We start from the raw sequence: 23,821 nt of genomic DNA, 5'->3' as shown, positions 1-23,821 counted from the left end.
AAGAGTAGAAGCAGGAAGGGATGACGCAAATGCTATTGATTTGCGCCCTTAATTTAATTCGGAAGTGGAATGTAGGATTAGAGACCGAGACCCGAGATTGGAACGAAGCATGGATTGGATACAAAAGTCCTAATTATGAAAGCTCCATGTCAACCCATGTTACTTGACCTCTTGGAGTGTCGTGATTGGGGAAATTATCAAAAAAGTCTTAAACATTTCACACTTTTACCAATTCAGTCATAAAATCTCTTAAATTTGCCGATCGGCCCTAAATTTTTTCACTTTGTGCCAATTTAGTCCTATTTATCGGAATCGCTGACAATAATTTTTAATAAATTTTTTATTTAAAAAAATCGATTTTTTTATTTTATTTTTGGGTTTGCTAATTTTAAGACCGACGACCCTCATCGGATTAGGGCCGGCGGGGGTCGCCGACCCCAGGCAAGGACCGACGACCCCCATGAGTTCCTGGATGAGGGTTGCAAACCCTTCACGGTTGAAGGTGAGGGGTTGCAACCCTCGCCCTCACGGGCTACGATGAGGGCGTCGCGGCTAAATTTGGGCCGGCGGGAGTCGCCATGGCTAGATAGGGTCACGATGAGGGCGGGTGAGGGTCGTGACACCCTCACCGTGGCTGGCGAGGGGGAGGGTTGCGACCCCTTGCCAAGAGGGGTTCACGACCCTCGCCCAAGGAACCGCAAGGGTCGCCATCGTCGGCCCTCGTTGGCTCTCGCCCAGGGGTCGGCGACCCCCGGCCGCTCCTTGCCTAGGAGCCGGCGATTCTCGCCGACCCTAATCTGACGGGGTCGCCGGCCTTGAAGCCGACAAGGTAAAAACAAAAAAAAAAAAAAGCAATAAAAAAATGGATTTTTTAAAATAAAATTATTACATATTATTCACATCGGCGTCGGAGGTGTCACGTAAGACGGTTGGTGTCCACGTCGGTGATTTTCGGAGAATAAGATTGAATCGGCACAAAGTGAAAAAGTTTAGGACTGAATTGACAAAAATATGAAAGGTTTAAGACTTTTTCTGACAATTTTCCCGTTGTGATTGGGTTCATTCATCATTAGAAGGACGCTTGGAGTAGCTATATTAGTTTTACTAACTCGATAAATAAAAAGGATGTCCATTGTTATACATTTACTTTTTATTAAAATTTTATCAAAAGTTACCGTTAGAAAAGATGACGTAGATTTGTGGAATAAGTGGTGCTGATAGTTACGCAAATGCGATATTGAAAAAAAAAAAAAAAATACAAACAAAAAAAGTGGCAGATTGCTTGGCCAAACTCCTCCGACACTCTTGCAACTGAGAGCGGATAAGTGTTGTCCCGTAACTTGGGGAAAGAAAGGTTAGACTATGCACACCGATGACTGCGCACGAAGTCATCTTCAAAGATCTTTTCATTTGCTTTTGGAGAGACGTGTTGGATTGCAATGCAGCTTTAGAGCATAGGAATTTGGCGATTTTCATCGAACATCACTTCATGTATGCTCTCAATTCTCCAGATGCAGTGAAGCAAGACTCACCGAAGAAGACGACGAGCAGTCCACGTCATCTTCTTCAATGGTGACTTCAGACGGGATTGTAACAGAAGATAAACATGCCACAATGGGCATAGTTCGAGAATTTGGTGTCGCAAAAAACGTTTAGGGTAAATGTGTTGTGGTAAACATAACTTGATATTTTTGGTGGCCTTTTTCCTTTGTTTAAGCACGCAGGTGCCACTTGAGGAGTCAATTTGCTTGCATTATGTTGCTACCTTTGTTCTCTTGATATGCAGGCACATTTGAGAACATAGAATTTGAATTAGGTTTTGTTAAACCTAATTGGATTGGGCTTCTCACGTCCCTCTTCATTTAGGCCCATAGTACCTTTATAAGGTTCCACCCTATCTTTCTTCCACGTGTACAATTTATCGAATGGCATGCGGGCATTCGATGGAACAATTAAGTTAGCAATCTCGGGTTATATTCTCAGAGCACCCTTGAACAGATGAAGTGCTGTAAGGCTCATCTCCATCGCATGACCTTAATATCGATTTAATGCATCGAACTATAGAAACTTAGCTGAAGTTAATACACTCTCTTTCATTGTCATTTCGTTATTTAAGGTGATGGTAATCTTAAAAAGGCCTAGTCAATGAATGCGTCGGACACGCATTGATTGTGCATAACATGAGCTAAGATGATATTATGGGATTAATGAAGTTTCTTTGTCTGAATGCTAAACAAGCGTTATCGGTACCGTCCCTTACAAAAATCCATTAATATAAAGCTAAGAGTGTGACAAGCTTCACATTGGGCTTTCGGCTTGATAATATAAGCGGGCTCCAATTTGGGCCCATCAGAATCAATGGCCGAGTGAGTGCACCGAAAAGCCTCTGGCTGCCCGGTATAGCTGCAACCGGCGCTAGAATACACACGTTACAAAGCGCAACCCATTCGTTTCCTACGCACCATCTCACTTAAATGGAAACCCCATGCCACGTGTCAACAAGTATTCCTAGTGGAACAGACATCCGTCACTAATTAGCTTTGCTAAATAACCAGTCTTTGAAAAAAGAGAAAAGTGTGCCTCTTACTAAACTGATCGCGTCGAGATGGAAGGATCCCCATTCAACTTCAAGGATCCTGTAGACCGATCGAAACAGAGGAATGATGCGATGTATTCTCATGCATTGATTCTTCGACCTCGCCCCCAACTTCGGTGAGTGCATGATTTTCTGTGGAATGCGGACATTACCAAGCCCATTTAGCTAGCAAAACAGGCCTAACGTCTGCGTATCCGGACACACTCAACCTCGGATAATAAGTTTCGACGAAAAGATCCGTTGCGAATAAGATATTGACCCAGAAAGAGGAATTTTAGCAAACAAGGTAAATGATATTTGACGTTTAGACCCTAAAAACACAATTCGAAGGCAATAGAAAGCGCAGTATTCGAACTGGCAAAATCAACTAGAGGCAAAGAAATCCTGGTTATCCGACACAAACAAAACAATAACACCTATCATGTAGCTAAAGGTGCACCATGCTTAGCAAACAAACTAATCGAACAAGCTGAAACCCATGTCGTCATCAGACTCCTCGGCAGGCTCTTCCTTCTTCTCTTCCTCCTTGGCAGCAGCAGCTGGAGCAGCTGCACCAGAGGCGGCGGCAGCAACCGGAGCCGCAGCGACAGCAAACTTGCTAGGATCCTGCCCAAAAAAAATTCTTTTCTTCGTTATAGAAGTTCAATGAAAAAACTACAAAAAGTAAGTAACATTGATGAACCAAAAACTCTTTACTCTCCACGAAAAGAACTAGCATTACAAACCTTGAGGAACTCCTTCACTTCATCAGCATGTGGGTACGAATACTCGGTCTCAACAGCAACAGCCAAAACATTCTTGTAGGCATTGATGAACATGTGAGGTGCAGCAGCCAGAGTTGGGTATGAGATGGCAAGCGACAAGGATGTGACCATAGAGACACCAAGAGCAAACTTCTCCAAAAGGTCATCCTCGGTAAGGTCAAGCACCTCAGGGCTGAAGACTGACCCGTTGTCGTAAACACATTGCACGACGAGACCATATGAGAAGGGTCTTATCCCAAGCTTAGCAAGAAGCGCGGCCTCAGATGAACCGACCTTGTCACCCTTCTTGATAAGCTCAACAGGGGTGATAATTTCCACAGTACCCTTGTTAATCTTGGTCGGAATGTTGAGCACCTGAAGTTACGATAAGTATGAATAAGCTGGCCAAAAGATGAAGAAAAATGTTATTGCCGTGAAAGAAAGGCTCCTGTTACCTGGAAGAAAGAAGTCTGCGAAGGGTCGAGCCCAGTGTTGCCAGGCGGGACAATGACATCAATTGGAGCAACCAAACCCACACGAGCAGGAGCTCCAACCTGTCAAAGCAGAGTTGATTTTAAGACATTAAAGTGAAAAACTCGAATTTAGCCCACAAATTAACATGATAAAAACACTAAAACTCGAATAGATTGTTAGAAATTAAATAGGAAACTTGAAATTATCAATTCCCAGTCAGATGTCACCCTGCCATACCATATCCAAATGGTGAGATCAAGTCTATTGTCATTTCGTTTTCGGGCCATCAGCTCAAGTCTATCGTTAGACATGAAAGAGAAACCCTCAATTTTAGTCATTCCCAGTCACAAATCACCGTATATCTACTATACCCATAGTGCAATAGAGGCTGATCGATTTGGCTTCTATTAAACAACACGGGAAGTAACCCAACAGACAAAGCGAAACATTTTGCAATTACACTCGTCATGGCAAATCTTATTCAATCCATTGATTCAGATCGAAACACTCCATCACCATGAAATAGCCACGCATAGAAACTGACATAGCAGGAAAGTGCATACTCTTTCGATAGATTATCCAGTTCCCAAATTATGGCACACAACCATGAAGTAACATACTAATTGAGGTAAATTAACGAGAGCAAGAGCATCAGAGAGTCGCACCTTGTACTTGGCAACCTCCTCGCTGACTTCCTTCAAGTCACCCTTGGTGAAAATCAAGCCCACATTGCCCTAATCACAACGAACCATCAAACAATCAATCACAGAAGCTCCCTTTTACTATCCATAAGCACCATGCCAAATGAATCAGAAGTGATCATTCAAACAAAAAGTGAAATGTACCTGGAGAAGTGGGATGAGGTTGAGGAAGGCCTGGTTACCAGTGTTGTCAGCATGGATCCTGATGGACCTCTTCATCATCGTGTTCTTCCCCATGAGCACGATCGAGTCGCCTCTCAAACCCTTCCTGATGTTCTGGAGCTGGTTCGACCCGACGTTGTCCGCGGCCACGATCAGGATCTGGCTGTAATCGTCCAGGAGCTTGCACAGCTTCGCGTCGTACGCGATCTTCTTGTCGGCCTTCGAGAGTTTCCCCATTACTTCTTATGAACTTTTTCCCCTACGCTGATACAAGCAAAGAAAAAACAGAGGAAAAGAAAATATCGAAGCAAAACTGAGGGCCAAGACGAAGCAGTAGGCTCGGTCAAGGCGGACAGCGACGACGGCCGTCACTTTAACCTCGGTGGCTACGGCGATTGTGGGGGGTTTCGGTGGAGCTCGAAAATAAACCCTAGAGCTGTGCCGTGAGGAGGGAGCTCACAGTGTTTTCGAGGGTTTATATACGGAGACGAAGGAAGAAGAAAGGGGGGGGCGGTGGCCAATTTTTAACCTAGATCGGACGGTTCATATTTTCCCGCTGTTTTTGCATCTGATGGCCCTGAAATGATTAGTTTCTTGGGGCTTGGGCTTCGAGAACAGGGCACTCCAATCCAAACCCGATCCAAAAACATATAAACATAAAGTGGCAGCCGAACCGGTCCGAGCCACAAAAGGGGACCCGCTGATCAAAGCGAACCCAACCGATCCTAACTGCAAACCGTTTTCTCTCCCCCATACGTGCAAACCGTGAGGCCTGAGGCACAGCTGATCTTAGCTGCCCACGATTTTTCCCCCGGCGAACGCACCAAACCATGTAGAGAGTGGTCCAGATTCCGGCGAAAATCGATCCATTTCCATGGCGTCTTCCTCCTACCGAGACCGGACGTCGGAGTTCCGCTCTCTCACCGAAACTCTCCAGAAGATCGGCGGGGCCCCCGCCGTCAATCCGTCGGAAGTTAGCGCCAACGCGTCGAAAGATGCGTCCCCGGCCTCCGCCAGATCCGAGTTCAACAAGAAAGCTGCTCGGATCGGGCTGGGCATCAATGAGACCTCGCAGAAGATTGCCAGGCTCGCCAATCGTATGTGGTTGTTCTCACTTGCTTAGTAGCGTTGGCGCCTTTTGTTTCTTTCGTTGCCTTGATCGCGTTTGAGATTTTTTTTTTTTTTTGGTTGGATTGGCGATCATGTTGAAACTTAGATGGTATCCGTGTGGTTTTTGGGAGGCTTTGGATCGCGAGAGGTTCTTTCTATGCCGAATCTTGAGTTTAGCTGTTGAGGTTCTGATCGACTTTGCTGTCCAGGGGGTGTTTATAGATGGATTAAGATCGATAGAGCTTAGTTGGTAGAGTTGATCGGTAGGTTTTGATCGGTTCCACTGCACAAGTAAAATCTGTAGAATTGGTCTTTTTCGGATTTCTCAGTTCAAAAGCAACATGATTACTTGGGAAGTTGGGATATCGAATAATTTCCTGGATGATAATTGATAAACATTATAATTTGCGTCACTTGAGATAGGTTTACAGCCAAATGGCAGATACCATACTACTTCTGTCATAGCCATTGCATCTTTCTATGCCTCTATGGATGATGGTGCGTCACTAAAATAAATCTATCGACATCCCAAGCAGTACGGTGTCACCCTCTAATGATTCATGAGCTGGTTACAAGATCCAGTTTATAGATTGCTCGATGTTTGGGATTCCTGATGTCGAACAAGCTACTAGGATGTCCTTACTTTGCTTTGAAGTGAGAGTGTTGGACTTTTTCTATTTTCTTCTTCTGGTAATGTTTTAGCATCGCATCCACATTTGATGCTACTAATTTGGACAATCTTAAAACTGTAAGCATCTAGACACTCTCGTGACTCTCGTCTCGTCTGGAGTTTGCAGGAAGATTCAGTCATTTAACATCAGACTTATGCTGTAATATTCTTGTGATAAATTAATATCATTAGGATGAGTTCCTGGTTTTTTTGTTGGCGGTCAATTTTGAGTGGAAGTCTCTGCTATTGTGTTTGGTTTCTTTCCACCTTTTGGTTGCTGAAATTACTTCTTGCAAACTCAGAAGTTACCATTGTAGTGAATCTGGATGAAATTTAGAGATGTGTTGTTTATGCTAAGCAGTGGTGTTGTTTGACAATTTTGTCAAATGCAGTGGCAAAAAGGTCATCTATGTTTGACGACCCCACAATTGAAATACAACAACTAACTTCATTGATTAAGGATGACATCACAGCGCTGAATATCGCCGTTCAAGATTTGCAGACCCTTCAAAATATAGAAATGAATGGTGGCAACTATTCAGAAGATAGAGCCGTCCATTCGACCACTGTTTGTGATGACCTGAAAAGCAAACTTATGGGAACTACAAAACACCTCCAGGATGTTTTGAAAACCAGAACTCAGGTTAGCTATTATTTTTGGGCAGGTCTTCATGTTTAATTTGATGTATTTCTACTCTCCTTCCATGTTCTCATACACGGTTTTTTGTATCAGAATATCAAGGCACATGAAAACCGGAAACAGATGTTTTCTGCCAATGCATCAAGAGAAAACCATTTTAAGCAGCATACAAAGCCTGTGACCGAGCCACCTCCCTGGTCAAGCTCATCCAATGAATCTGGAAGTCCACCCCAAGCAGCGTAAGTATTTCGTTGGATCCTTTGGAAACTGGTTGGCTTGACTTCGTCTGTGATTGCACAGAAACAGTTAACTCTTGCAAGGAGATTAAGTAAGAGAGTGCAAAATGTGCACATGGTGGAACATCAAGGAGATTATTCTTAAATCTTGCAGTGGTTTATCCATTTTCTATGTCTTGCCATAAGTTATCTCTGTAGGAATTTTCTTTTCAATATTCCTCGACTGTATGATGCTTTAATATCTTGTAACTTTTGCAACATACGACACTTACACTTGTCAAAAAACCCCATGTGAAGTTTTCATTTACAAGCAAATCCATTCAGAAGATACAAATAGTGTTTCTTCAAATAATATGGCAATTGAAACTTGGAGGGTTTGTGTATGTTTGGTGGCATATAGTTGGACTGGTTATGTTCATTAGATTTGCAAAAAAGGAAACACCAGATCCTAGTGTGCAACAGCATTTTAATTTTTCTTACATTTATAATCTCTTCGGCATCAATAATTTATTTTTCCTTGGTACCATTACTAAACGCAACTTCTCATTACTGTGCATCTTTCCCATTATCTTTACATATGTAAGAATTGCTTCACCTTCTAATTATTGATATCAAATTTTCTCTCTCCATCTATTTGGCCCCGACTCTGCCTCTTCGCGACTGCTCAGATTGCCTTCAAATGGATCGCAAGTTGGCAACCAATTGAGGTATGTCTTACACCATCTTACAAGCTAAGCTGTGGCTTCATCGATACTTTCTCCAAAGAAGATAAAGCGATACTTTTAGCATGATTTGGTGAAAGCACTCTGAAACATTGTCTCATTAAATAGTAGTTGAAACATTGTCTCATTAAATAGTAGTTGGCATAAAATGATGCTGCGGCTACAATGTAAAACAGCGAAACTCTGAAAACGCTTCCTTTTTTTACGTTAGTACCTTGTCAGAGTCTTATTCAATCTCCGACAGGTTGCATAGTTAGATGCGAACATATTTCGGAGCATATGCAATGAGATGAGAAAACTTAAGGCCAACCTTTAAATCGCAAAATTTGGATTTTGGCTACCCAACCCCCTCTGCTTTATGGTGCAATATTGAGAGTGGATTGCTCTCTTGATGGCGTGTAGCCAGTATCAATTTAAAGAATGCTGGAGTTGGTTTGTAGCTGTAATAGTTGCTACCGGGAGAACTTCATCTTTGAAGGGATTGACATTGGATTAGGGGATTGCAGCCCTCACAATATCTTATGCGATACTCTCTGTCAAAAAGACTGCGGAAGGTGGTTTTGCGTGGTGAACTCGACTTTGCATTGCTACTTGGTGCGACGAAAGTTCCTTAAGATTCTGCATATGCACTGTGCAGTGTGCACGCCAGCAGTAAAGTGACAGTTACTAGATAACTAGATCCTCTTCAAATAGGTTCATTGCTCCGGTCATGTAGGAGAGAATGAATAAATAGAGTATGAAAAAAGAAAACCCATATATTTGCACATACGTTAGAGCTATGTTCGGGGGCAACTGCCATTTGTAATTGTTAGTTTTGCCTGGCGAAACTGTTATCTAACTATCTATATATATTATTTGAACTTTTCTTGTGAATTAACAACTTTTTACTCAGACGAAGATTAGCAGCAGATAATAGTCCATCCGACTCCGTGGAGATGTCCATGTTGCAGCAGGTGGTTCCTCGGCAAGAAAACTATTCTCAAAGCCGCGCAACTGCTCTTCACAACGTGGAATCCACAATAACTGAACTGAGTGGCATATTCACGCATTTGGCTTCAATGGTTGCACAGCAAGGTGAAGTGGCTATCAGGTTTGCCCCCTTTCCATGGCAATCATCTTCTGTATGCTGCCCTGAAAATTAATGCAAGACATGAAACGAATAGAAGCCGTAAGGGACGATTAATAGTGCATTTTGGAGCTTGTCCATCTGCAAGTCGTTATGCTGAAATTACAATATGAACGCTTTTCATGATGGTCACCTTCAATGGTGCAACCAGGATTGACGACAATATGGAAGAGTCCTTGGTGAACGTAGAAGGAGCTCGCAGCGCTTTGTTGAGGCATCTCAATCAAATATCATCCAATAGGTGGTTGATGATAAAGATTTTTGCCATCTTGATATTTTTCCTGATGATTTTCATCTTCTTCATTGCTTGAATGTTGGTATAGAAAGGTAAGCCATTGATGTGTTTGTATATATGCATGCTCTACCAGTTGTTTTAGGAAATTGGTTCCATTCTATTTCTATTTTCTATTTCTATTTCACAGTTAATTTGAAGAAGAGTGAAATTCTATGTCAAAGTAGACAGCACCTATTAAGTGTGCGCATGATAACACTTTCGGAAGTGAAATTTCTGCTTCAGAAGTGTTTCTGGAATAGAAATGTGTTTGGTAAATTTTTTTACTTCTGAATAAATTTCTACTTCTGAAGTTTTGTTTCACCCAAATTGAGAAGTTAAAAAAAATTGCTTCTCATCTCAAAAAGTGCTTTTTGCCTCACTCTCTTTTCATTGGGTACTTACTCTCTTTTCAACCACGTCCGCTGTCCACTTCTAACCACTGCTCACTGCCGCTTGTGACCCCCGCCTCTAACTGCTGCCGACCTTCGCCTATCGCTGCCCACCACCAATCACCGATCGCCATCGATCTCCACCGCCCACCATCGACTACGTGGCCGCCAACCATTGATCACTGTCCCGGCAAGCTGCCGTCGCCACCGTCGAGTCGCTGAAAAAGTAAATAAATAATAAAAATTATTTTTTAATGAAATTTAAAAGGTTAAAAAATGAAGTAGAAATTTTTCAATTCTCGATAATAATTTTTTATAAAAGATTTTATGTTAATAATGTTTTGGCAGTAGAAATTTTCAATCGCTATCTTACGAATTTCTCTTATCTGAAATTGACTTTTAGAACAGAAGTAAAAAAAAATTAATTTTTAATTAATTTCTGAAGTAGAAATGCTGCCCGTGTATGTCTTAAGAGGCCAGTGTTTGTGCCGCCTGTGCGCCTGTCTTGTTCGTATTGAGAAACCGACATTTTTACAGGAGCCCTGTGATCCTCCGTATAGGCCCTGTAAGTGTAAGGCTGTGAGGGTCGGAATGCCAATGGAGAGACGCGTTGGCGAAAAGCAAAAGGTTTTGGAGAAATATAAAATCAGCAAAAGGCTTCAACCTAAACCCATTTATTTTCCTAAGAAGGCCAAAAGAAGCTTTCGAAGATTTCAACGTCTTGTTATAAGCGCTGCCGTTTCAGGGAAAACTATTCAGTCCCATGAGGAAAGACTACTTTGAAAATGCTCATCCTTTTTTTCACTGGAAAGACCTAAATCCACGAGCCAGTGCGATTCGTCATGCTGTGAAGTCACTGGGAATGGAGAAAACTAAGGGTATGTGTGATAATGATTTTGTTCTCGACAATAATTTTTAAGCACAAATGATTTTTTTTAATTCTATTTTCCAGAATAGAAAAATAATTTTTTTAAATTCTCGTTTCTGTTTTAAATATGTTCTCTGAGAACAAAAAAAAAAAAAAAAAAAAAAAATAAATTTCTATTCTTTTTCTATTCCCTAAAACAAAAAAACATGGATCATAGAGATATGAGCAGTACCAAACATGCCCTAAAGATATAGATGTCTACTCAACTCTTCGTCATTACTTGCATCCTATCCATCTACTTGTATTTCAATTGCATCTTTTTCGTGTGAACGAAGATGTTCCTATTTAGGAATCCATGTACCAACATGAAAATCGAATGTAGACTAGTCTCCCAAGCACATTTGCCAACAACAATACAATCTCGGAAGAGGCTCTTCTCGTGTGGCTCTGGAGTTTGCACCCTTGAAACGCGATTGAAACTTTTGAATGTGTATTAGGGTGATATTAATGATGCGTTTGTCTCGCGAAAAATTAATGATTCGTAAAATATTTTTTCGAAAAAATGATTGCTTATGTCTTTTAGGAAAATCAGTCAACGAAAAATATCCACTTCGATGCATGACCCATTTTCATATTACCTCGTGTGGAAGTTCGCCAATTAGGACGGCGGTATCAAAATTCGATCGAATTTTACATCATGAAATTGCTTAGGGAAGATGTAAGAGACTCCTCAACAGGAAATCAAGCAACTTCTATGAGGGTGATGCCCAAATCTCAAATACACCTCTCGAGAATTCGAAATTCAAGTGAATGCACCTTCTTCCTAACCCAAGGATGGCTTTTTCCGTGCCAACGCGGCGGTGATGACTTAAAGGCACTAAAAGACCAACCGAGCGCTATAAAAGAAAATGAAATGAAACGAGCAAATTCACTAGGCGATTCACTGATCGCATTTCTTACGTGGAGGATCTCGAGGAAAATTACCCAGTTAGTCATAAACTTATTATACAGAAATCCATTCATATCTAAACTTTCTAATTTTACCAATTTAGTGCTTAAATTGTTCTTCCGATAAATTTTTGCTGCAAAGCGCTGATCCGGTGATCCAGTCATTGCCGACTGTCCTAGGCGACGCATCGAAAGGACCACATTGGAATTTCACGCAAATATTTAGGATTGAATTGGCAAAATCGAAAAAAAAAAATTAAGACTAAATTGACATCCACATAATAAGCGTGGGATCGTTCGGACAATTTCCCGGAACATCTTGCAATGGGAAATTTTAATGGAAGGCCATTAAAACTAAGGATTAGCGGTTTGGCCAAGATTCATCATTCTCAGACAGTGCTCGCGAAAGAGAGGATTCTGTCTAGTCACAGAACTGCAAATCCATCCTACTCTTGCAAGAAAAGTCAACAGTTTAATCACTTTTTATAATCTCTTTGATTTCGTCTTGAGATGCGCATCCTGTCAATCAGAGGTGGAATCATAGCCGCAATCATATTGGTTAGTCTCACTCATTCAGGCTGTAATTCCATTTTAACCCCTGAACTTATTGTCAAATAATGGTAATAAAAAAGTTTGAAATGTTCTATCAAAGCAATAATGTGAAATTCATTTCGTATAATGTTTATTTATTCGTGCACGGGTTCCTGATAAATATGCGGTACTCTATGTGTAAGCCGAGAACCAAAAAGTTTTTCATGCCAATTTTCTTTCTCTATCTTTCGAAATTTCTCCGAAGCAATCGTGCTTATTATAAGATGAGTTAGTAATTACATGTTACTATAAAGATGATACTCGAAATCATAACGCAGCTGAAATTTTCTTGAATGTCGGGACACCATGTCGCCATTTGAACTAAAATCCGTTAGTTCCATGGAAATAAAGATTGTTGAAGATCATTTCCTTGTTCTGCTGCTTTTGAAACTTCTGTAAATTGTGCGATACACCATAGCCGGGACGTGACAGTGTAGCAACAAGTGAGCAGAAGAAAGAAAAGATCAATTCATGGAATATTGAACTCTGATCTAGATCTGGGCTTCGGAGATTTATCTAATGATTAAATAAGTAAGCCAAGAGACTGGAGAGTAACATGCTGAGACGGGCAAAAAAAAAAAAAAAAATATCATCAACGACATTTTCTGAGAACAGAGCATTCTGCAGAACTTATGAAGGTCCATGCAACTGAGGGAGAGAAAAACAGAGGAAAGAGAGAGCTTTCTTTCTTGGTGCAGTCTTCTTTTTCTCTGGTCCAAAGACGACTGACACGTTCCTATATGTACGGCACTGCTCATGCTCTTTCGCATGCAAAGGAATCCCCTGTTTTTCCTCTGTTTGGTTTGGGGTGCTCCTCCTTGTCAGATCTTGGGCCTCCGTCTTCAGAACACTTACTCTTGGTTTTTGTCTGTCTGGGCTTTGTGCCAAACACCAAAACCTACTTTTTCTGGACAAGAAACAGCTCGTTTTTTTTTTTTTTCTGCCTCCTAGTTGTTTTTGATCATATCCTCCCTGAACTGGAAATATTGGATCCTACACTTCAAGGATGACTGGATATACATTACATTACATGCAACTATAGGAAACCGCTCCACTCAACCTCTGTATTCTCTGGCAAGAATGGCAAGCGGTTTAAAGGGCATTGAAGAAGGAATCAAGCGTATCGAGTAGTTTCCTTACGTGAAGAATGGGTCGTCTCTCTTTTGGGCGTTACACAAAAAGAGCCCCCAACTGAGAAAACGTTTGGAGCTGCACACAGCTGTCACAGAGAGAGAGAGAGAGAGAGAGAGAGAGAGAGAGAGAGATCTCATCATGCTCCACATGTAAACATATGTGCGGAGAACAGAGCAACGGGCCCGTTTGAGTTTTGGGTCTGCTCTCTGTTTCTCTCTCGCATGCACTGGCTCTTTTGGTCACAAGCCTGCATTTTTCTTCCCGTTGGTCAGTGTCCATTCAATGGTTTGTTCTTCGCGTATTCAGAGGCTTGAATTTGGCTGCAGGACAAAGAGGAGAAAATGCTGTCTCAGACGCAGGCTGAAGAGGCGATGGTCTCTAGCTTCACCAACGCCGGAGAGAGAGGCAGAGCAGTAGGAGAAGACGAAAAGGAGCAAACAGATGACTCCGGCTCTGGCCTCAAGAGCCTCCTCTGGCATGGCGGGTCTGTGTATGATGCTTGGTTCAGCTGTGCCTCCAATCAGGTAGACTTAACTCTTGCGTCCAACAATCACTCTCTTGGACATGTGATGACTCATGCCAGTGATTTTGCCTCAAATTAAAGTATCTGGCTTCAGTTTACAAGTCAAAAGCTTGATCAATTTTGATCAGACTCTCATCCATTTTGAGACATTGCGCAGGTGGCACAGGTGCTGTTGACGCTGCCCTACTCGTTCTCTCAGCTTGGGATGCTTTCCGGGATAATTCTGCAGATCTTCTATGGCATTCTGGGGAGCTGGACGGCGTATCTCATCAGCGTGCTCTACGTCGAGTACCGAACCAGGAAAGAGAAGGAGAATCACAGCTTCAAGAACCATGTCATTCAGGTCCTTCTCTATTCAAGAATTTCCATAAACGAAACAAAGATCATGATTTACACATTCATCTAATCAAAATCGCTGAACTTGGGGTGAATCTGCTCTGGTTTTGGTTCAGTGGTTCGAGGTACTGGATGGTTTGCTGGGTACCTACTGGAAAGCCATTGGGCTGGCTTTTAACTGCACCTTCCTCCTCTTTGGATCAGTCATCCAGCTCATAGCCTGCGCAAGGTTGGTCATTTCTGATGATTGGTGATCTCTTTTCGCTTAATTGAGACAACAACTTGGTCAATCTGTGTGTTTTTACTGTCTTTTTGTCGTTCATATGTACGATTCTTTGGTTGGTCATGGCATTACAGCAACATATACTACATCAATGACCATTTGGACAAGAGGACATGGACGTACATATTCGGAGCATGCTGCGCGACCACCGTGTTCGTCCCCTCCTTCCACAACTATCGGGTTTGGTCCTTCCTCGGCCTTGGCATGACCACCTACACCGCTTGGTACTTGACCGCCGCGGCCCTCGCTCATGGCCAGGTAAGACTTTCAGGCCTTCTAATTTTACTTCATTTCTTTGGTTCTTGATAGAAATGCCAATTGAGAAAAATGGTGCAGGTTGAGGGTGTGACCCACTCAGGACCTACCAAGCTGGTCCTGTATTTCACCGGCGCCACCAATATCCTCTACACTTTTGGCGGGCATGCCGTCACAGTGTGAGTTCCTCCTCCGTCTCGCTCTTGTTTAATGTACGTGTTTGTGCTCGATTTCTTCTTACTAACTATAGTCATTGACTGAAGTTTATGTGATTAAACTCAAAAGGAGCAGTACTAGCCTGATTATTGACAGTGAATGTAGCACAATACTTAGATCAATTGTCTTCTAGGATTGATGGCGATGAGTATTGTCGAAAAATTTACCTTTTCTTCATGATCTGAACAAGTCGTGTAAAACCGCTACAGTGAAATAATGGACGCAATGTGGAAGCCGAGAAAGTTCAAGTACATATATCTGCTGGCCACACTATATGTGTTCACTCTCACGATTCCATCGGCGACGGCGGTGTACTGGGCCTTCGGCGACCAGCTGTTGACCCATGCCAACGCCTTCTCTCTCCTCCCTCCCTCGGGGTGGCGCGATGCTGCTGTCATTTTGATGCTCATCCACCAGGTTCCTCCCATCAAATTTCCCTCCATTACATGTTTTCACATACGTGCACTTGTACTACTCACTAGTATAGATAGTTTTCCCTTGAATCCATTGACAAAGATGTTTAATGTGTGATTTTATTGGCATCCCAGTTCATAACATTTGGGTTCGCGTGCACTCCGCTCTACTTTGTGTGGGAGAAGGTGATAGGGGTGCACCACACGAAGAGCATATTCTTGAGGGCGCTTGCCCGGTTGCCGGTGGTGATCCCCATCTGGTTCCTGGCCATCATTTTCCCCTTCTTCGGGCCCATCAACTCCGCCGTGGGCGCCCTCTTGGTCAGCTTCACTGTGTACATCATCCCTGCCGCCGCCCACATGGTCACTTACCGGTCGGCCTCCGCCCGGCAGGTCCTGACATGATATGAATCGTCCTTGCATAAGGCAGTACAACAATATATGCTGCTGATCGAGAGTCTAGTCTTCTTTTCATTTGACATGTATCGAATTCTTGCATGCAGAACGCAGCTGAGAAGCCCCCATCTTTCCTGGCGAGCTGGACGGGCATGTACGTGTTGAACGCTTTCGTGGTGTGCTGGGTCTTGGTGGTCGGGTTCGGGTTCGGAGGATGGGCGAGCATGACCAACTTCATCAAGCAAGTGGACACATTTGGGCTCTTTGCTAAGTGTTACCAGTGCAAGCCACCTTCCCCATCACACCATTGACCTCACACTGAACTTGTAATTTGGGTTTGCTGATACTAAAATTGGCTGCTGTGATTAGGAATTGGAAATAAATAAAGCAAGTTGAACTGGCTCAGTGATACAAATCCGCTGGCATCTGAGCTGGTCTTCAGAGTTCTTCCTTTTCTGAATTGCAGCATCTAATCTGAAACGTTTGGGGAAATCCCCTTAAATGGAATCTGCATTCACTTGGTTTTACACAGAGGGAAGATAGAAATTTTTTCCATGTGGAAGCACCTGAATACAAAATGATATTTGCAATATCTGGAGTTCTTTCACTTGAAAACGGGCTTTGACTGAACTGGTTCTTCTTCTTCTTCTTCTTCTTCACATGATTAGATCGCATCACTCCAATGTCGGTCAAGTTGGATTGTGTAGATTATACTGAAGAAGGTGACTCTAGTTGGTTGGTTTGTAATTTCCCCTTTCCTTTCACGAAATATACACATATTTTTGGGCAGTGGACACCTCAATTGTTGATATTTGTGTATGACCCTAGTCTGGTGCCAATAATTTTTTTTTTAAACACTTAAGTGTCAAATCGGAGAAAAATAATCACTTAAGTGCCAATGGCAAGAAATTCCAGCAAAACAGTCCACATGGCTTTTTTTTTTTATTAATTTTTTAATTTTACATGGATTTTTTTTTAAAGGCTTGCGTCAATTTCTTTTTTTAAATAAGGCCATGTGGCAATTTTTTTTTTTTATAGAAAATTCAGTACTGACTTTTACAAATTAAGCTAATTTTTTTTTAAAAAAAAGTTAAATCAAGTTTAAAAACAAGCTGAAAAACTATATAAAAAAAAAACAAAACTTCTTTGCACAGTGGCGAGGGCTCGCATAGCCCTCGCTGCCGCCACCCTATCCTCGGCGATAGCTGGCGATGGTGGGAGATGTGTGTTGACACCTATATTTTGATTTCTTATTATATAAAAATTAGGGGGCTAACTTTAGTCCCTACAAAAATAATTAAATCATATTGCATATAGTTTGCATTCATTTTATTTTATTTTTTAGCACGCATAAATTTACATTTTTTATTGGACTGACAGCGGATGGACTCGAGTGTTTGAGCTTAATTAAATTCATGGGACTAAGCACGACGAAAAGAAGTTTAAAACCACCCCACTTCACAACGGAATCCTTAAGATAAAAGGATTATCAGTTAGCGAAATTGAAGAGAAGAATTCGGTTTGGTATTTAGATTGATTGGTTAGAGATCTTCACGCGTCCATACTTGCAAGCGAAACAGAAAAAAGATTGCAATCTGATTTCTTTTTAGCTAACTCAAGTCTACTCGGCTATAAAAGGGACTCATACTTCAGGAGCTACGCAGTATTATAGTGCAGAAAAGTCAGGAGGAGTTTTGGTCCAAGTGAGGTCGGTCAGAGAAAGAAAAAAAAAAAAAACGAGAGATAGAGCGAGAAAGAGAATGAGATCAGCCACGAGAAGTCTCTTCTAGGCGTCTGATGAAGTGATGATTGATCCCTTTATCATCTTACCATGTCCTTTACACGAGAGAGAGAGAGTCCATCATCCACTGAGAAAGGGGATAGAAAAGGCGAGAAGAGGGTCTGACATCATTGAGGAAAAAGGGCTTCTTTTTCTTTCTCTCGGTGAATACAAGGTTCATTTTCATTCTTGATGGAGCAAATTCCGGCAACGACAAGTGACTGCCAAGCAGCCACCACTTCCGCTTGCTTGCTTCGACGACGAAGGTCTCGGCATCCCTACATGTCGTTGCAATCCCACGGCTAATTGATGTTCATCGCCAGTCACTACCTCAACAATGTCGTGACGTGAATACGGCCCCGAGACCAGCGAGCACGACAAATCACCGAGCACTTGATAACGTCACGAGAGGACACGAGAAGAGGAGAAGGAAAAAGTTGCTTTCTTTTCTGTGCATGTAAGATAAAATTCCAAGCGGTGGTCAAGATGGCTTTGGTGAAAGCTTGATCTAAACTGAGGAACGTCCGCCGAAGCGTAGCAAAAGAGTCCACTTGGAGGTTGGTTTGCACACTGGCATCCTCAGCCGTGGCTCTATCACAAGGCTACTACAGTACCTTGCCAAAAGTCAGAAGCCGATCTTCCCTCCATCCAAGAGGTCATTGTTCAAAGAGTCCCTCGAGCTGGTTCGCGGAGCCCAATGTTGGGTTATCAATTCCGGCGCGAATTCGAACTTGGAAAGGCAATCTTTTGGTATATTTTCTAATATTTAAATATTAATTTGATTTCACTTGAGATTATTGGCATATCTGAGCAGATCATAAAAGTGAATATTTTTTCCAAAAAAAAAAAAAAACAGACGAGCAAGGATTTGAGTTCAATCGTTAATCGTAGGATTACGAATTAAAGATTTTCTCAAATATTCGCGAAATATTTTCAAAATCGGTTGAGATATCCACTTTCTCTGATATTTAAAATTCTAAAAGATATTGCGTTGAATGAATTGTCATGTTCAGATAGATTTGCATCCTTAAATTAAAATCATGTAGATATTCTCACGTTTTATTAATTTAGAATGAGTTAATTTAAATTTGTATTCTATGATAGAATCAGCATATTTGAGTAGATTTTCATGTCTAAAATAATTTATCTTTAATATGTTGGGGATTAGGCAAACTTAAATAATACAAAACAAGCTTGCTATGTCATTTGTATTCTAGGTTTAGACCTTATAGAATTTGCATGTTTAGGTCTTCAATTAATTCGTAAGTCGTGTAGTCAATTTAATTAGAGCATAACATCATTTGTACATTAGCTTCATTTAATTGCATGTCATCTAGGTTAGTCATGTAGTTAATTAAATTAATTTCATATGCATGCTTAGGATTTCCTTGCATTTAATTTAATTCATTTGCATCTTAGATTAAATTCATGCATTGCATATAGGTTAGTCTTTATCCCATTAAAAAGCAAAAATTCAAAAGTGAGAACAATTTGTCTTGGCGTATGCTTCTTGCAATTACCTTGACTTCTGGATGTTCAATTAATTGATTGTGCATTCATTTTCCTGAAATAAAATGGTACCAAAATGACGTTAAAGTAATATAGCGTAATCAAGTCTCCGGACTTAAAATCTACTGTTCGCAGAAGTAATTTAGTTTTCCCTTTAATTTACTTAGGTTTCTAATCGACCTACCAAAAACGATTAGTAGTGACTCCAATTCAAATATCTTTGCATATTAAGTTGCAATTTGATATGAACTTGGGAGAGTTCGAGTTAGCTTGGTTAAATAATTGACACGATAATCCATTAACCTAGAGTCTTCGAATTTTAGGTCGCGACAATGGGTCGGCAAGGGTCATCGAGCCCTGGCTAGTGGCTAGCGAACCTAGTTGATGGCTAGCGAGGGCTTGACCTTGCGCCGCTGCAACTTTTTTTTTTTTTTTTTTGAATTTTTAGCTCAATTTTACTTTTTTAATATTACTTGGAATTATTTATTAATTTTTGTCTTTTTTTGTTGCCGATTGGCACCCTTCGGCGAGCCATGTAGACGCTATGTAAGATTTCTAGCGACGCTCACGGGAGTTGGCAATCAAATAATCATTTTTCAAAAAAATTTGCATTTAAGTAATAAAAAAAAATTAGCATCAAAGTGAGTGCCGTATACAAATATTGTCACTTGAGGTGTCATTTACCCATATTTTCCGATTATAATAAGCCAATTCGAAATTAGATAGAAGATCGAGTTGCATTTTTGATGAGATAAATGGATCTTCTTCTCTAGGACGTAATCAAGAAGATTAAGCAACTTAGGAATATTATGTCTCGGGAATTTTCAAGTTTAATTCTCAATTATACTATCTGTATCAATTCCCCTATTTACATTTCGAAATTTATAATTAGCATCCTAGTTTTGAATACCGAATTTCAAGTTTACATCTCCATATCGTACTTTTTATTTCCTTTAATTTAGTTCGTACTTTTCGAACTTTTGTTTTTCAAATCTGAAATTTTTGAAACTTTTGTAGAACGCCAATATTGATATTGTATACATAATTACTTCATAATTTTTTAGAATTTGAATGAAATGACGGTTAAAGAAACAAATACTTTCTACTACTATTTTTACGTGTAAACAAATAGGTCCTCAATTTAATTTCTTCATCATAGACTTGTTAAATAGGTGGATTTTCAACCAAAAAAAAAGGGTGGGTCGAGTCCGATCCATATTTAAAATTATATTGCTAAAATACCGTAGGCAATTTTTATTTGAAGTTCGGCAAGGGTGGGAAGGCCCTCACACACTGGATTTCATAGAAAAAAAAATCAAAGACAGAGAAAAAAAAACAGTAGGAAAATTTAAAAAAAAACTAATGACGTATTTATCACAACGTGCTTAAAAATAGTTAGGTAACCATTGAGGACCCATTCAATTTTTGAGTAGCTTATTTATGACTCATTTAAATATTTTTTTTAAAATTTAGGTCAATCTATTCATGACCCACACAATTAAATTCCGATTAAGATATACGTTCTAGACCTATCTTGCTGAGTTCATTGCAAGTAGTCACGGCCGGTTCGGTGGAACCGCCGGTTCCGGTTCAGGAATCGGCCGTGTATAATGGTAGTTCCGGTTCCGAACCGGAACCGGCGGTTCCCGGGCCGGTTCCGGTTCATTCCGATTCCTTTTTAATAATAATTTTTTAAATAATAAATAATATAATAAATATAATAAATTATAAATTATAAAATACAATTAAATTGTACATTGTAATAAAATATGGGAAAAAAAAAAAAGAAAGGAATGTGCTTGAACTTAATGAATTATCATTAAGCGTCTACATATCTTCTTGGGGATAGAAGAATCAAAGCTCATGTAGTTCTTTTACCTTTGAGAACCCCAACTTACCTCATCGTCAATCGTCGCTACCCGTTGTGGTACCCGTGGCGGTGGTATCTCCAACATCATCGCTAAAAAATTCGTGTTCACGATCTAACTCTTGGTGTCGATATTTCGCCCTCGTCCAATCGCCGACACAAGCTTGAGCTTCCACAGAGTCCGGGCTTAATCTTGAACGGCGAGAGTCCAAAATTAATCCTCCAGAACTAAATGTTTGTTCAACTGCAACCGTTGAAGAAGGGGTTGCTAATATTTGACGAGCGATGAGGGCGAGAACTGGATACTCGATTTGGTGACTCTTCCACCACTGCAGGATTTCGAAATCTGTACTATGTTACGCATCACGAAACTCAAATTGAGTGGTTAAATATTTTTCTAATTCAGAAATACTACCTGTTGCTCCTTTTTTGTTTTTTTGCCTACTCTCAAGCATATTATACCATCTACTAAGTGAACTACCACATTCGCTACGTGAGGCAGTAGATTGTAAAGATCCAGAATCACTTAAACCATATCTACTACAAAATTCTCCATATAATGCTACTATAGATTCTTTAACATGTCCTAATATATTTGAAATATCTATTGAATCATCCAAATGTAAACAATCATGATAATACACATTCAAATAATCTTGTAAACCGTCTAATTTAATACGTGGATCAAAAATAATACCAACTAAATAGACAAGAGGAATTTGCAAATAATAATGCAACCATTTTTCTCGCATTACTAAAATAGTTTGACCTAATTCGGTATCATTTTCATATTCACTAAAAACACTACTAATATTAACACACTCTATTAAAAATAAATGCGTTGTAGGATAATAAATACCAGATAAAGTCTTAGTAGCATCATTAAAAATTTTCAAAATATCTGAAATTTTCTTGCAAACGTCCCAATGTTGAGGAAGTAAAGTAATTTCGGGAATATTTTGTGAAATAAACATACATAATAAATCTTTATATTCAAAAGTTTGCCGAAGCAACTCGTACGTAGAATTCCAACGAGTCGGAATATCTTTTGGAAATCTTTTTGCCATTCTCCCATTTTGTTTACAAAATTTTCCCCATGATTTCATACATTGGGGACGACTCCATAAAAATTTAATTGCACTTTTTATTGGGGCGAGAGAAGTGTCAAGAGTTCGTAAACCATTTTGTACACATAAATTTAAAACATGACAAGCACATCTAATGTGAAAAAATTGTCCGCCAAAAGTGGGTTTGCAAATATTTTCTAATTCGGGAATAGAAGCGGTATTTGCGGCGGCATTATCAAAACCAATTGAAAATACTTTATTTATTAAATTATATTCTTCTAAAACTTGCCAATTATTCTATAAATATTATGAGCCGAATGGCTTTCATCAAAAACTTGAAATGCAATAAGTCTTTTTTGAATCATCCAATTGTCATCTATCCAAAGACACGTGATACCCATATAAGAATGAATTTGCCAAAGATCACTCCAAATATCGCTACCTATATGCAGACGTCCATTGAATTCCGCAAAAAATTTTGCTAAAGATTTTTTTCCTTTTTTATAAAGATGAAAAATTTCGCGTTTAAGAGTATTTTTTGGAATAGTTGGCGCTTGCGGAACCAACGCAGTATTTATCAAATATTTCATATTAAAATTTTCACCAGTATTAAACGGAGCATGATCAAGGGCAACATATTCACCTAATGTTTGTTTATAAAGTGCTTCGGTGAAACGAAATAAAGGATGAGGCTTAGAAGTGGCGTACTCGGAAATTTGTTGTTGTGTATTGTCGATCCCCGCTTGCGTTGGATGTTTTTTCGTCAAATGCCGACGGAATGTTCCGTAGCCGTCTCCTTTCGTGAATTTATATGTTTGCGAACAATATTTACATTTTACATTATACTTACTTTCGACTTCATCACGTACCTTGTCGAAGTGTAGCCACAAGTCCGATGTATTATCTCGGCCCTTCCGTTCCGGCTCATTTGCCGTTGACGTTTCTTCGACACCGGTGGGAGGATGAAGACTTTCTTGTGTTGGGATGTGCTCGACGTTCGGAATCGGGACATAGTTGATATTATCGTCGTCGTCTTCCCAACTTGCATACGGGAATGAGATACTCGGAATCTCCCATAACCATCTTGCCCTTGTCGGCATTTCTGCTTCCACTTGCCATTTTTGAGAGAATTGATCGGAAATCCGATTGAGAGAATTGAGTCGGGATTGAGAGAATTGGGAGAATTTGAGCGATTTGAGAGGATTTCAGAGAGAATTCGAAAGATTGTTCAGAGAATTTGTGACAAAAATGAAAGGGGAAGCATATGCATTTATAGGCAAGAATCATTTTTAATTCTTTTTTATTTATTTATTAAACCAACGGCCAAATTGGCCGTTGCACGTTGGCAACGGCCCAAAGGAGAAGGAGGGAGGGGGGGGGAGGGAGGGGAGGGGCCCGGGGGCGGGTGGGGCCTGGGGGCAGAGAGCCCAACGGCTCTCGCGCCCCGGGCCCACTTTTTTTTTTTTTTGTTTTTGTTTGGGACGGTTCCGAACCGGCCCGGAACCGCCGGTTCCGGGCCCACGGGCCCAAATGGCCCCCTCTAATTGCAAGTAAGTGAAAAAGTACGAGTTTTTTTTTTTGGGCTCGTTGAAAGAGTACAAGTTCAAAAGCTGAAATAAGGAGAAGCTTTTTTTTTTGGGGGTCGAAAAATAATGAGAAGTTAACAACTTCAGATAACGAAACCATGATTTTTTTTCCTTCCACTTCGGGTTTGTTTAGTCGAAAGTATAATTTCGTTTTCACTTAAAAACTTAAAAGGATAATAAAAAATGTGATACGTGAATTGACTCTC

General features: G+C 40.5%; 3 protein-coding genes across 3 annotated transcripts; 2 read left to right on the top strand and 1 right to left on the bottom strand.

Annotated features, from left to right (window-relative positions):
• Window positions 1-2,942: 2,942 nt before the first annotated feature.
• LOC115743722 (60S acidic ribosomal protein P0) lies at window positions 2,943-5,140 on the bottom strand. The gene is made up of 5 exons (XM_030678644.2): window positions 4,659-5,140; window positions 4,479-4,547; window positions 3,795-3,893; window positions 3,322-3,714; window positions 2,943-3,202 (listed from the first exon to the last, which is right to left on the bottom strand). The coding sequence occupies exons 1-5, from the start codon at window positions 4,911-4,913 to the stop codon at window positions 3,053-3,055; spliced, it is 966 nt and encodes a 321-aa protein (XP_030534504.1). The 5' UTR covers window positions 4,914-5,140; the 3' UTR covers window positions 2,943-3,052.
• A 305-nt stretch (window positions 5,141-5,445) lies between these two features.
• On the top strand, window positions 5,446-9,529 carry LOC115743641 (syntaxin-31). Its single transcript, XM_030678502.2, has 6 exons — window positions 5,446-5,773; window positions 6,849-7,099; window positions 7,190-7,335; window positions 8,001-8,039; window positions 8,947-9,144; window positions 9,332-9,529. The coding sequence occupies exons 1-6, from the start codon at window positions 5,551-5,553 to the stop codon at window positions 9,489-9,491; spliced, it is 1,017 nt and encodes a 338-aa protein (XP_030534362.1). The 5' UTR covers window positions 5,446-5,550; the 3' UTR covers window positions 9,492-9,529.
• A 3,980-nt stretch (window positions 9,530-13,509) lies between these two features.
• On the top strand, window positions 13,510-16,178 carry LOC115743637 (auxin transporter-like protein 2). Its single transcript, XM_030678490.2, has 9 exons — window positions 13,510-13,581; window positions 13,691-13,908; window positions 14,065-14,250; window positions 14,360-14,472; window positions 14,601-14,784; window positions 14,863-14,960; window positions 15,207-15,414; window positions 15,546-15,803; window positions 15,914-16,178. Exons 2-9 carry the CDS (start codon window positions 13,726-13,728, stop codon window positions 16,115-16,117), a joined length of 1,434 nt encoding a protein of 477 aa, XP_030534350.1. The 5' UTR covers window positions 13,510-13,581; window positions 13,691-13,725; the 3' UTR covers window positions 16,118-16,178.
• The last annotated feature ends 7,643 nt before the right edge of the window (window positions 16,179-23,821 follow it).

This window comes from Rhodamnia argentea, chromosome 5 (genome assembly GCF_020921035.1).
Source record: "Rhodamnia argentea isolate NSW1041297 chromosome 5, ASM2092103v1, whole genome shotgun sequence".
Lineage (NCBI taxonomy): Eukaryota > Viridiplantae > Streptophyta > Magnoliopsida > Myrtales > Myrtaceae > Rhodamnia > Rhodamnia argentea.
The sequence above is the reverse complement of the archived record's forward strand: the minus strand, read 5'-3'. Positions and strand labels throughout refer to the sequence as shown.